Source organism: Rattus norvegicus, chromosome 6 (genome assembly GCF_036323735.1).
Source record: "Rattus norvegicus strain BN/NHsdMcwi chromosome 6, GRCr8, whole genome shotgun sequence".
Lineage (NCBI taxonomy): Eukaryota > Metazoa > Chordata > Mammalia > Rodentia > Muridae > Rattus > Rattus norvegicus.
In genome coordinates this window covers 31,689,413-31,704,095 of record NC_086024.1, presented here as the reverse complement: position 1 = coordinate 31,704,095, position 14,683 = coordinate 31,689,413, and the positions used below count along the sequence as shown (strand labels likewise).

General features: G+C 50.3%; 1 protein-coding gene across 11 annotated transcripts in view; it reads right to left on the bottom strand.

Annotated features, from left to right (window-relative positions):
• Positions 1–14,683, bottom strand: part of Otof (otoferlin) — a 96,608-nt gene that overhangs the window by 40,381 nt on the left and 41,544 nt on the right. For 6 of the 11 annotated variants that reach the window (XM_063262553.1, XM_063262552.1, XM_006239833.4 and 3 more), the window contains exons 4-6: positions 12,539–12,638; positions 10,909–11,090; positions 5,845–5,889 (exon numbers count right to left, since the gene is read on the bottom strand). In XM_063262553.1, the coding sequence (XP_063118623.1) occupies positions 5,845–5,889; positions 10,909–11,090; positions 12,539–12,638 (327 nt within the window). The remainder of the gene's footprint in view (positions 1–5,844; positions 5,890–10,908; positions 11,091–12,538; positions 12,639–14,683) is intronic. The other 5 variants (XM_063262555.1, XM_063262556.1, XM_017594387.3 and 2 more) reach the window with 1 other exon arrangement.

Sequence of the window (14,683 nt, the reverse complement as noted above, 5' to 3'; positions counted from 1 at the left end):
ACACAGACACAGACATACACACATGTATGCATGCATGCACGCATGCGCACACACACAGAGGCATGCAGACACACACACAACACACACACACTCTCACACACTCTCACACACACTCTCTCACACACTCACACACACATTCACACACAGTCTCTCTCTCTCTCTCTCTCTCTCACACACACACACACACACACAGACACACACACACACACACACACACACACACACACACACACGTCTTTATTCACCCAGTGAAGAATTAAATCTGAGAAAGTAGAAAGTCAACTTAGCATCCTATAGTAAGTGGAGCACGTGAGGCTGAAGGTTCATGTCTGAGGGCCTGCAGGAGTTCCACTGTCCTGGCCACCACTGCCTCCATGGTCAGGACCTCTCTGAGCTTGATGAATTCATTGTGACCAAAAGGAAGACTAGGAAAAGGGCAGCAGGGGAATGGCAGCTGTGGCAGTGGCTTGGGGGCCAGTGCCATTTGCAGAATGGGTTGCCATTTACACAGAGCCCTCATTCATAAAAACGGGCTGTTTGGAGGCAGGAAAGGGGTCATCCTGCCTAGCTTTGCCTGAAGTATCCCAGGGGCTTTCCCCCGAGCCAGTGGCTTAAAGGGCAGGGTACCAGCTGCACTCAGACTCCTGCAGCAGTCCTAGGCTCAGGTTCACATGGGCACTCACACTGTCTCCACAGCTGTGCCACCTACCCTGTCACAGCCTTGGGATTTTTTTCTTCCCGGGCTTACTGTCCTATGGGTTCTGTTATGGAAGACACAAGACTCTCAATGTTTGCCTTTGCATAAGCTGCTCTTGGCTATTCCTAAAGTCCTAGTCATGATTTTGTGTAAATCAACTCATACAGGTCCAGGGCATAGCCATGGACCTGCTCACCCCTGGCGGAAGGGTTCTGAGACAGCGGATCTGAGTGCTATGTGGGTCAGAAGAGGCCCTGCATGGAGAGGCTGGCAGTGTCTGGGGCTGGAATTGGGGCTGCTGCCAGAAGCCCAGAAGAACTGTGTGGCTTTCTAAAGCTGGTCCCATATAGGGAGCTAAGTTCAACACCTGCAGTCCTCTTGGCCAGTTATAAGCCTTTAATTAAAATGCCACTTTATTCTTTGGTACGAACATTTTGGGGAGTGAAAATAGAGACTTTTAATGACCATACTTAAACCCAGCCACTTCGACTGTACCTTGAAAAAAATTCAAAGGAGAAAAACTTCCTCCTAAGACTGTGTCATGCGACCACTATAGCCAACACACTTGCAGGCAACACCGCGTGCCTGGGGATGCCTCAAAATGGCGTCTGTTTGGTGACTAGTGCTGATGTGTGCAGTGATGGACACTATCTGACTATCTGTTTCCACAGCCCTTAGTCCAGGCTCCATGCCTGCGGTACCTTCTATGCTGGAGGAGGCAGAGAGGGATGCCATTGCTGTTGCTGCCCTTCATGATTTCTCAGTCGATGCATCGGGAATTCCCTATTGACTTTTCAACTGTGCTAGTCCCTGGAAAGCACTCCAGGCAAAGGGTAAAGGGCAAAGGGCAAAGGGCAAAGGGTAAAGGGAAAGGACAATTTTAAAACTAGTTTAACCAGGGCGCTTTAAAGATTGTCAACTTATACTGGAGACAGATTTTTTTTAAATTAACTTGTGATTTCAGTTTCTATTCTAAGACTTTTAATTCTGCATCCCTTCTAATGGGGTTCCACAACCACAGAAGGTAGGGTGGAATGAGAAGCAGGCACAGAAACAAGCCAGCAGTGAGCTCTGTGAAGAGAAACCTTCAGCCAAGTACATCCGTACTCATGGGCACAGAATGCTCGGGAGGTATGAGCGTGAGTGCTTTTCTCTAAGGGACTTTTTCTAAGTGATACGCCATTCTACAAATGACCCTGGCATTTGGGCCATAGCCACACCAGCAATTGCTGGAGCTGACTGACACCTGCTTTATAAAAAACCAACCACAACAAAGGGCTGCTGAGCTGGCACAGCGGGAAAAGGGCTTGCTGCCAAGCCTGATGACCCGAGTTCAATCCCTGGGACCCACATGGTGGAAGGAGAGAACTGAGGACCACAAGGTGCCCTCTGATTTCCATAAGTTACCCTCTGATTGATTTCCATATGAATGCCATGGCACCTATGCACATATGTGCGCGCGCACACACACACACACACACACACACACACACACACACACACACAAAACGAACAAATGAACAAACAAAGGTAATGAAACAAAACCAAAACATCCCCAACAAAAACCTCGCACACATAAAAATACAAACAAACAAACAAACAAACCCTGACAACTAGGCATGTAGGGGAGATAAAGAAATAAACTCCCATTGACTTCCAGTGCCTGGATCACCATGGTCAGAATGATATAGCTAGACTGAGAGTTCTCTCGAGAAAAGACTTTGAAATTAGTGTGTTCACTGTAATGTCTTCCTTTATGCACCGAACAATTCCCTCATCTTGTTCCATGGCTTGCTTTAGAAGTCTGTCACAGCTCCACAGCTCACACAGGGCTCTAGGATGGAGGCCGCATATTCATCCTGACCTGGGGGCATGCACCGAGGGAAACCCAGCAGCCTGGCTGCTTCACTGATTTGCTCTATGAATTATTCTGGAAGCCATGGCCTAGAAGGCGTGGGTGCAAACCAACTAGAGATGGAGCCACTCGCTGTCCAGCCAGGGCTTCTACTCCACAAGCACTTTAGACTGGAAACATCAAGGCTCACTGCTCAGGTCTCAGGTGATCGGGATTCGTGAACTCTGCGTGAGAGGCAGGGTCTACATTGTTTCTTTGCGTTGTTGACGCAGTCAGATTTTCTAATCTAAGGGTGCACTTTCGGCTGCCTCAACTGGGCTCATTGCTTTCATTTTCCATGCCTCAGGCACGTCATTTCTTTTTTCTTCCTTCTCTTCTTTCCTCTGTCCTTCCCTCTTCTCTGTGTGCACCCATGGGAGTCAGAGGACATGGTTGACCAGTTGGCTTTCTTTCCCCTCCAGGTGGGGTTCAGGGATCCAACTCAGGGCATCCAGCTTGACTCCAACTTGCTTGTTGAGCTGTCTCATTAGCTCTTTTACTATATTTTTAAAAACAGGTTCAACCAGGTTGGTTTCTAACTCAATATGAAGCTGAGGCTTGCCTTGAACTCCTGATCTTCCTGCTTCTGTCTCCTGAGTGCTTGGGTATGGATTGATGCCACCTGTCCCCGCGGTTACAGGTAACTGTATAATTTTAAGTGTGTTTGAAACTGTGTTGATTTTCAGTCTGTTTTGAATAGCTTTCTGCATGGGTGAAGGACTGGCTGACTTAAATTTTATTTTTGTGTGTGTATGTATGTATGTATGTATGTATGTATATATACATACATTTATTAACTTATTCTTTATTACTTAAAAATAATTAAATTTTATTTTATATGCATTTGTGTTTTGCCTGTGTGTGTGTCTGTGTGTGTGTGTCTGTGTGTGTGTGTCTGTGTGTGTGTCTGTGTGTGTGTGTCTGTGTGTGTGTCTGTGTGTGTGTCTGTGTGTGTGTCTGTGTCTGTGTCTGTAGTGTGTGTGTGTGTGTGTCTGTATGTGTGTGTGTCTGTGCTGTGTGTGTCTGTAGTGTGTGTGTGTCTGTGTGTGTGTGTCTGTGTCTGTGTGTGTCTGTGTCTGTGTGTGTGTGTCTCTGTGTGTGTGTGTCTCTGCATGAGAGTGTTGGAGCTCCTGGAACTGGAGTTGCAACAGTTTTGCGTTGCATGTGGGTACTGGGAATTGAACCTGGGTCCTCAGGAAGAGCAGCAAGTGCTCTTGACCCCTGAGCTATCTCTCCAGGCCCTAATTTATATTTTTAGAGCTGGGGAATCAATCCTGGGGCCTCACACATGCAAGGCTCTACATCTAAGTTACATCCCTGCCCCAGACTGAACCTTTATAGAGGGACCACACCATCTCCATCTGGCCTACTTGGACATGTGTTTTTCCTGTACCAGAGGGGCTGTGAGACCCTCAGGCGTTCCTCCCAACCTCTGAGAGCCTGGGAATCTGGCCCCTCCTTTCCTCCTGGCTGCCAGTTCTTTGGCAAAGCTTCGTCAAGCACTAACATGAGAATAGATTTACCATCGCCCCCTGGGGGGATGCCTGTTCTTTTCTGGGTCGAATCTTACTTTTTCTCTGCCTGTCTTACATCTATTTCCTTTGATCTCCCTGCAGCACAAGTATAAACCAACCATCTTGGCTACATGGTTGCCATGATGTGCAAGTTCTTCTCACAGTGTTCTTTCCTCAGGCTGAAAGAGTTTCGATTTGCTTAATCACATCTTAGAGATTCCATTCCCAGTTCCCGGACACATTAAATTAATATTACATCCTAGCTGACTTAATCTCATTTGGTAATGGGACAGCAAGAAACAAGATGGAGTAGGGCCAGGGAGGTCGCATGTCCTGCGGACCCGCCACTGGCCTGCCTTGTGAGGCCAGTCTACCCCAGTTTCATTCACAGGGATCAAGCCAGTCTGACAGACTGGGAGCTGGAAGGGCCTTGAGGCCTGGTAATCTCAGAGAGAACTGAGGGAGAGAAGATAGGCAACTGCCTCCTAGGTAAGCCTTTGACATCTAAGTGGCCACAGAGAAACCTGGAGCCATGAGCCTTCTCACTAAGAAAGGTCCCCAGATCAGTGTCCCTACCATCTCTTACCCACAGTGGGACTCAGATTCCAGGCTCTCTTTCTCTCTCAGCCCTGCCACACACTGTACTCTTCTTAGAAGCTGGCAAAACGCTCTGTCTCTCCCTGTGGCACTCTCCACACACAGCGCGTTGCTTCTGTGACCCTGTGGTCATGGTTATAACTTGTGCAAGTATTTCAAGCATGGCTAGAACTCGGTATGATTTGGGCAACACAGGGATGAGGCTCCAAGTTCCCCAGGGTCTTAACATATGCAGACAACGTCCATCAGATCAGCTCAGACTACCACAGACACAACTGTAAATTATTTTTTTTAAAGCATTGGGGCCACAGTTTTAAGCAAATCTCTTTATATCTCTGGAGCTCAGTTTCTAAAGACGGAAAATAGACTACATCTCTGGGTTTTCGGCATGGGTTTTGAGGCCAGTTAGGTAGTTTTAACTTCCTGGGTCCATTGCAAACTCTGGGTAGGAAGTTATATTTCTTGTCTTTGCCTAGCTGGACCTTGTTCTCTGGAAGTGACACCTGCCACAACACACAAAGGTCAGAGTTCCCTTGTACTGTGATCAGCTGGAGACCTAACTACTGTAATTTCTGTGACACTCGAGTCTCCAGATCATAGTGTGGCTTTGAGGAGCCTACAAGCCCATCACCTCAGGCCAATCTTGCTAGGCCCTAGTGACCAGATAGCACTATGCCTCCTTCCCCTAGAATGTCCTTTGGGGGAATGGAGATGGTGAGGTTCCCAGAGAGTGCTAATCTCTACTCAGTTCTTTGTACTTCCTGTCTTGGTCACACCATGCAACCATGTGCCTAGGGATTGTCTCCCCACTCTTTAGCTATATTCACCCTCATAGGGAAGCTTAAGGGCCTGACCTATAGGTACAGTGGAGTAGAGAAGGAACAAGACACTAGAAGAAGGGAGTATCACTCCTACGGACCCAGAGGGGAAAGAAGAGATCCAGCCACTTCCCCAGCTCTCACCACCCCTCCAGTTCTCTTCTCCCATAGTCTGGTGCAAAGACCCCCCTTCACCCTGCATGTCCTCTGCTGCTCCACCAGGACAGCCCCTCCTAGGCCCTCTCAGAGAGCCTGTTCCCTCCCTCTGGAGCCCCGTGGCAGGTTGCCGACACCACTGCCCTTGGCCTGGCCTGGGACACCTACTTGTGCTCGCCATCTCTGCCTCCCTTGGTCTTCTCTTTGCCTTTGCTGAGTAGGGGGAGAAATGAGGAGACAAGGGGATGCAAGTGAGAGTGGGGTCAGAGACCTCACCTTGGCCCCTGGCCCTGCTGACCCCATGTTCCTCCCCAGGGGTTTCTCTAACCCACAGATTCCTTACTTCTCAAGACTAAGCCTTTGGTGTAGGCATGTCATGGCCCCAGGTCCTCCCAGTCTCCTCTTATCCCAGGAGAAGGCCTGATTCCAGAGATGTAGGGTCCCCCACATTTCTTCCTCCCTCACTTCCTCCCTTGGGCCCCTCCAAGGGTTTGTTGTGTCCATGCTCCAGGGACACAGTGGGGAGAACCTATTTGAGAGACGGGGACCGGGGTGCTACAAGATGGGGCATTCAGCCACTGAGAAGAAAGTTGGCAAAGGCAAGAGGGGATGAGCTGTACCCAAGCCACCATTCAGGGCTCAGAGGTACAGGAGAGCTATACTCCCATCTTCCCTTAGAGAAGTTTCCAGAAACTGGAATGTTTGTCCAAAGCCTCCACAGGGCTGAGTCAATGGGCATGAAGAAAAGGAATAATCTTCATGATTCTCTGCTCACACTCTCTCCTGGCTCAGACCTGGCCTAGGGGAGGCCATGGAGAGCTCAGGCCTCCTGAAAGCCTCTATATAGTCACCGTCCAAGTCTAGATTTGCCTGGCTAGCCTTTGTGTTAGGCAAGTGAGTTAGTCTGTGATTCAGAGAGCCCCACAATTGCCAGGTTTCTGGCTGCCCAGATCAGCCAAGACCGCTGAGCAGAGAGGGAAGGGGGACTTAGGTCTGGGACTGAGCATCTCTAGTCTCTAAGGATTGTACCAGCAGTGAGGGTGAATTCTGCTACAGCCCAGCCCAACTAGGGCCACTGTTGGGGACCCCCAAGGGCTTTTGGGGTTTGCCCAAACGAAGCTAGGGTTTCGGTAAGCTATTAGGGAACTAAAACTCCACTCGTGTTTTCTGGTCTCCACTCTCATGTTTGTCTGAGGAGAGTTCCTTTTCTTTCTGACTACACAATCCAGGTTTGAGGGGTTCATTTCTGCTTTTGTTTTTTTTAAAGACTTCTGTGACCCTGGGAACTATGTCAGTCTCTGCAATGGACTACAGAAGAGACATGTGTGGCCTGGAGTTGGCAAGGAACTGGCATACTGAACATTAACTGGGAACCGTCTGTCTGTCTGCCTCCCTCTCCTCTTCCCCTTCCCTCGAGCTTTGCTCTAAACTCAGAGGTGTCATGTCTTTCCGTGTGTGCCCTCTCCCTCTCTCCATGCTTCAGGTCTGAAGGCATCCACCCTCTGAGAGGGGAAATGGAGCAGGGAAGGGGCTGTTTTATGAGGAATACCTCATGATTTTGCCGCATTCACCCTTACTGCTGGTACAATCCTTAGAGACTAGAGATGCTCAGACCTTTGGCTGACCACCGTGGTCAGCCTGTCATCCCGTGAAGCGGCCATCTTTCTCATCACCTGCTCCTTATGGGAGGTCATGGGGGCTCAGGCTGCCCAGTCACTGGGCTGGCAAACAGTGACCTCATCTTTTGCCTGCATTGCCACAGAACATCCTGGGAAGCCCCAGATACGCCTAGATTTCTTCCTAGTGCTCGCAGTGTACTTTTGGTGCCTCCTGCCTGTTGTGTGAATCCAGCCCCTCAGCCAGCATCCTCTTCTGAGTACCACTTTCAGCCTCACGGAACAATTCCTCTTCCTTAGCTCCTTCCTCATCACTCCCTGATAAAAGCATCCACGGACAGGAGGAGGAAAGTGGACCATCCTCCTGGGAATGCTAAGGCCCGCTGAGACCCAGGCACGTCTCAGCACTAGGGTTGAGCACGTCTCACTTGGGTTACGAAGCCTTGGGCTGAGGGTGGGAGCCCCAACCTCAGGTAGGAGAGAAGTACCCTGAGAACCGTTTTACTCCTAAACTCCTGCACGACTGTGACTCTGGTTCCCCTGGCTTCTTGGCAGCCATGGCAGCACAGGGCTCCGTCCTGGTGAAGGGAGGCAGGTGCATATATTGCACCGTGTACACACGGATGCAGACCTCTTAATGCATATATGCACCTCTCTCCCAGAGCCCCCACAATGCACACATGGCCAGCTAATCTCTGTTTGAGATACCAAAAGGGGCTTCCTGGATCCTACAGGTTTCTACTGGAGTGGAAGGATGCCCACAGGCAGGACAAGAAAAATGGCCCTGGTCACAACCTATCCCTAAGAAAACGATATAGTAATTACCTAGACATCAGAGGGGACACCAGAGGGGCCCAGGAAGCCGAAGGTGTTGGGGGCTGTGGAAGCTTATAAGGCTAGGGAGGTCGGGAAGATGAGATGGAAAGAGAGCCTCAGAGGACAAAGGGTCTCTGGGAAAACAAAAGGCTGTGTTGATTAGCCACACAATTGGAGCTGAAGGCTCCTTTGTGAGATGTGACTCCCAGCCAGGGAGGCTGCTGTCCAGAGGCAGGGAACTCCCTGACACCTAGCAGAGAATGCATGTGTAGGCAAATGCATGCAGACGTACAAGTGCATGTGTGCATGCGTACACGAGTGCATGTGCATGAGTGCATGTGTATGAGTGCGTGTGTGCATGTGTGCGTGTGTGTGTGTGTGTGTGTGTGTGTGTGTGTGTGTGTGTGGAGAGAGAGAGAGAGAGAGAGACAGACAGACAGACAGACAGACAGACAGACAGACGGATTCCTGTTCTTGCCCAGGACAGCTGAACCTCTGGTGGGCATCACTGGAAAAGCCCTTAGCATAGGTAAAGATGAGAGTGGATTGGGAACAATGCCTGCACCAGAAGTGCAGGTGAGTGCTCAGAGGAGAAACAGGTGGGGTCAGGGTAACATGGAGTCTGAAGAGACAACACTGGCTGAGAACCTCCCTACAGTGGGTATCACTCACGTATAGTAAGTACCTCACCTCTTCCTAACTCTCTTGTGGGCACGGGTGAGCCACCTTACAGTCGGGGAGATGTGTCTCCCAACATCAGAGCTGAAACTTGGGTGCTACTCTCTCCACCCTGCTGTGCTGCCTCTGGATGGCGTCTCCCCTACTTGGGGTTATTTTGTTAAGAGCGGGCAGAGACAAAGGGCCCCTGGATGACGGCAGAGACTTGAGAAGTGAGCAGAGAAACTCGCATGGTGCGTGATGGACCAGGGGAGATTAAACCATGTGAGCAGAGGAGACCTGATGACTACAAGGCTAGGTCCAGGGGAAAGGAGGAGGAGGTAGCATCCATCTGCAAAGTGATGCCAGGCCTAGACTGGCAGCTCCAGGAGGCAGCTGTGGAAGAAACGTGACCTCATATGCTGCTTTGTCCAGACGGTGGTACCTGCTGAGATCTAGGCGTGCTTATTCAATTCCAAGTCCCTAAGATGAAACCTTCCCCCTACTCTTTCTTCTGGCCTGGGAGAGGTCCAGGGAGGTGGGGAGAGGAGAGAACACCATACATGCACGAGTGTCTCTTAGCTCTACCTGCCTGGACCAGAACTCTCTAAGAAGAGAGGGGATCTAAGAAGTAACCTTTGTATCTTTCTTGTTTTATCTGAACTACAGCATGCTATCCTGCCTCCACTGGCTCTTTACTGAGGATAGCCTCCCCCCCCCCGCCCCCCAGAGGAAGCTGTTTTCATGGCTGTCCCGGGCCAGAGCGGAGGAGAGTCAGCATGTCTACTTTCTAAATTCATTTATTCTTGCTATTGACTCCCAGCTGATGAGGGCAGAGTTGGGGTGGACCAGATGGACCTAGCTTTTCTGATTCAGACCTGATTCCTTTCTCAACAGTGGGGCTAGGGGGCTGCTTCTCAGACATCACCCTGAGCCAGCCCCACACAGTTCTTCTTCATTTGTGTGGGCAGATGGTGGCAGGTGGTGGCCATTGTGTTATAGACTACCTAGTCTCTTTTTTTTCCTCTTAGCATTTCTAGACCTATTTCTGATGTTTGGCACCATCCAGGATGAAGAACCTGTTCTCACCAGCCTTTGCATGTGCAACACTTGTCTCTTCATGTAAAACCTTCAATAGCCCCTTGGGTCATCAACAGGTTGGTGGTTGGAGCAGGGAGTGAGGTGATGGCTTCCATTTTGCAGGTTAGTAGCTAGGCCGAGAGAAGTTATGTGACCTTCTGACACTGAGGTTTGGGCTTATACTAAAGGACCTGGTACTCATGTGGCAGGCACATGGCTGTCCCGAAGTGTATAATCTTGGGTATTCATTTACACTCGTGTTTGGGAGCTAGGCTGGTGATGGGGGGGGTGGATCCTGTTTGACAAAATTATTGCAATTCTAGCTCACTAATGGGGAGCTTGTGCGAACATTGCTGGGGCCAAGGAAACCTGTGAAGGAACCTGGAGGGGGAAGCTTGCAATGACACAAGGGACCCTTATTCTCAAAACACACTCAGACCTCTAAGCTTGGGAGATCTCTGGCTTCAGTTCTGGCCCCTGAGCTACGAGTAACCCTGGCAAAAAAAGAAAGTATTATGTGTGGGGAGGTGAGGCCTAGTCGAAGCCCTCTGTCATCGGTAAGGGGCAGGGCACTCGTAAGACACAGAAGAGCCTAACAAAATTTCCACAACAGAGCAGTGGCCGGATCTGAGAAGGACTGTTAGCCTAACTCTGGAAACAATAGGCCTCTGGCTTAGGGTTCTTTTCACTGGGCCAAGGTAGAGGTCAGACTGCCTGGGCCTGGATGATACTGTTGGGTCTTAGAACAGAGAAACCAAGGCCTCCTTGTTTCCTTTTTCCATTTCTCTGATGAGGGCAGGAGATCCAGTTTCCCCCTTATATTAGAACTCTCTTTCTCAGACCTTTTCTTTCCTCAGGGCTGTAGCAAGCCTGGCCTCTCCTTCTGACTAGAGCCTCTGGGTTGGGAGCCAGGTGAAAAATGCTATTTCCAACCCTTAAATAACAGCTCAGGCCTGCACTCTGAGCACAGCCAGGCCTGGAGGCCTTCCAGGGCATGGGCTCCAGGCACCAACTTCCCAGGCCTTTTGAGGGCAGTGGGTAGAAGAGGGGGCTAGCCTGTTACCTTCGAAAGCTCTTCTCGCCGGGTGTCCGGGTGCTGGGTCGGGAGCCAGGTAGCAGACCATCTGTCTCCTGGCTGTCTTTCTCTTCCTCCTGAAGGGATTCATCTCCCAGAAAGTCTCCATCATCCCAAGGGCCTACTGTGCCATCTGCGGCTTGATACCGGACCTCCATGCTTAGGCTGGTCTGAAGGGAGGGGACAGTGAGCAGCTGGGCCGGCAATAGCAGTCCCCTGGTGGCATCTGGGAGGTACTTTTGCTTCCTGTGAAGACTAGGTGAGGACCTTTCTCATCTGAGTTTGCAGATGAGAAAATAAGGCTAAGGAAGATGGGTGTCAGCTGGTTGGTTCAACAAGACCCCTGATTCTGTTGTACCCGGCTCTCCTCTTCCCAGGGACCCTAAGTCAAGAGGCTGCCCTAGATCTCTAGTCTCCAGCCTGCGTGTGAGATCTCTGGATCCTCCACATATATAATTGATAGAGTCATTTGGTGTCCCCAGAGACTAGGCCATCTCTTCATCCTTAGAACCTGGGCTGTGTACAGAGAAGGGGGCTTCTCTGGCAAAGTGACCCAGTTAGCTGAGCATGTCTTCTCACAGAAGACCCAGCCCTGGGCTTCCTACAACCCTGTACAGTTGGCACGTCTTCAACTCTTCTGATGCTTTAGCTGATAGCCTAGAGAGGGGAGTCTTGGGGAGTTGCCTTGGCTTTCCCTCTGGAGGAAGTGAAGTGCAGATGTTAAACAGCACCCAGGTGGAGGGATCATGTCTAGAACGCACAGCACTACTCTGCATGGGGTAAAATTAAGGTAGATGATCAAAGCTCTTCGTACACCATTGAGCACTCACTTTTTTCATATGCCCTTTGACCCCTTAGAACAAGCCTATGAGGCCCATATACTTTTGCTCACTTTGCAGATGCCATATAGGTCTAACCAAGAATCCTATCCAAGGGTCAGGCTCTTGGCCACCATGGTAGCTGTCTGTGAGTGCCCACAGAGGAGCTGGAGGGCTACGAGGAGACATGTGTGCCCATGCTGACTTGAGCAGAAATGGACAAACGGAGCAGAAACATTTTCTGATCCTGATCCAATAAAAGTTACTGCCTTGGAAGGGCTGGCAAAGGTCAAGGTAGCCATTGGATGATAGGAGGCCCCTCCGGTCCACTCCTGAGCTGGATCCGAATGGAGACACACATCAGCGAAGGGGAGATGGCACCCTCCGAACCTCACTTGACACCATCACTGTGAGAAAAGCTGAGTGGCCACTTGGGACAGACCCAGCCAGACTATAGGCTTCATACCAGACAGCTCCCTTGTTACTCATAGAACATTCTGCAGACCAGTGGTTCTCAACTTGTGGGCCGTGACCCCTGGGGAGGGTTTCAAATGGCCCTTTCCCACGGGTTGCTAAGACCATAGGAAGATACTTACACTACAATTCATAAAAGTAGCAACAATACAGTTGTGAAGTAGCAATGGGAATAGTTTTATGACTGGAGATCCCAACATAAGGAACTGTATTGGAGGGTCACAGCATCGGAAGGTTGAGAGCCATTGCTCTAGAGCCTCTGTGGGAGATGCAGCAGGCCCCTAGGTGACTGGATGATGGAGTCCGGGACTGTCTGACACACCTACCTTGATGATAGCATTGTTGTCATCGATCAGCGTGTCAGACACCTCTACCCGATTCTCCTCCACCACCTTCTGCAGCACCATGCGGAAGGTCCCGATTAGTCTGTGAACGGCAGAAAGGGTGTTTCCAGAGTGAGAGCGAGGCTGATATCGGTGTCTAGCTGGCAAAGAGACGGAGGTAAATGTGAAAACCCTAGCCTGGTACAGGAGATGGTAGGCCAGGCACCTGAGGTTATGAGAGTACCTGATCCCTTACAAGTGCAGATGGAGGCTTATGTGTGGTCCGTTCCCCTGGAAAACTCTGAAGAAGAAAGCATTCTAAGTGGTGTCCACAGATAGAGATGGGGAACTCAGCTCTGGGACTGCCTCTGGTCCCCTGCAGTAAGGAAGCTTCCAGAGGCCATAACGGAAGGTGGTGGGAAGGCATTGAGGCTTCTGATGATGATGGCGGGGCAGCAGTATCGGCGTGTGTGTGTGTGTGTGTGTGTGTGTGTGTGTGTGTGTATGTGTGTGTGTATGTATGTATGTATGTATGTATGTATGTATGTATGTATGTATTTATGTATGTATGTATGTATGTGTGTTGGAGGCTGAACTCTGGATCATGCTGGGCAAGTGAGTGCTTTGCCATTGAGCCCAGCCCAGCCTAGACCTCTGCTATACAAGCACTCCTTTGCTTTCCTTCCTGACTGGAGTAGAAGCCTCTACCACCACCACCACCACCACCACCACCACCACCACCACCACCACCACCACCACCATCACTACCACCACCATCACCACCACCACCATCACTACCACCACCACCACCACCATCACCACCGCCACCACCACCACCACCACCACCACCACCACCACCACCACCACCACCACACTCCCACCCACCTCACATTTGCTGTGCATAAGCTCCTGTGACCACAGAAACCCCCTAATTCAGTTGCATAGCAGGGACAAGCACAGGGTTGCTCCAGAGACAGTCTTCACACCAGAAACCCAGACTAGATCTTTCATGGGTGGCATCTGCCCAGGGAAACTCACCTACACTCTCTCGTCCTAGTTTTCTTCTAAGCTAAGCTAATGATTTCATTTTCACTTTATGAATGGCATGCTTGTCCCCAACACACGTGCCCTCCACCTGATGCTTCTATTGTTATGTGTGGTCCTTCACAGAGCAGCTTGTGTATTCCCCATCTAGACCCCATGTGGAGCTCCCCCAACCCCCAACACACACACCAGGGTCCTCAATGTCTGAGCAGCGGTGGGTGCCGGATATTTACTGGCCTGGATCCCTTCTCACTCTGAGACTGGAAGGCTGTTGCCTGGAAGGCATCTGAGTGCTCAGAGAGATGCCCTCTTCCTGTAGTGCATCCTCCTGGACCCACGGAGAACACACGCCTTTTCCACAGAAGTGAAAAGGGAGCTCAAGGAATAGACAGTATGTGAGACTTGGTAGCAGTCTGGGGGACGCTTGAAGTTTGTAGAGGAAGATGGGGGCAAGAAAGGGGACAGGGATGCAACTAATTAATGACAAATATGAGTGAGATGAACTGCCAGATAAATACTGACATGGACCTGTTTATTACTTATTAATATACTGAGGGGCATCATTGGTTTTTTTTATTTGTTTTTAAATTCTGGGGCTAGGAAGATAGTTTAGTGAGATGTTTGTCTCATGAATATGAGGACCCGAGTTTAGATCCCTAGCATCTATTTTCTGTCTGTCTGTCTGTCTGTCTCTCCTCCCTACTAAGGTCAGGAGCAGTGGTGCTTGTCTCTAATTCCAGCATGGAGAGGTGGAGATAAATGAGCCCCAGAGCTCATCACTGGCCAGGCAGTCAGCCATCAGTGAGCCCCGGGTTCAGTGAGAAACCCAGTCTCAAGAAACCAGGAGGACAGAAATAGAGGGAGACGCCCAATGTTGACGTCTTGCCTACACCCGTGTAACATGAGCACACGTGTGCACACGTGGGGAGGAAGGAGTCGGAGAGAGAGGAAGAAGAAGCATACATTTGTCTACACGTGGGCACACATGCACATGAATATCTATGTTCCCCCTCCACAGTCCTCCCAGCCGTGTCAGCTGTGTCAGGAGCACACAGTGGAAGAGCGGCCATGAGAGATGACTGTGAAGTGCTTGCCTCCCAAGCT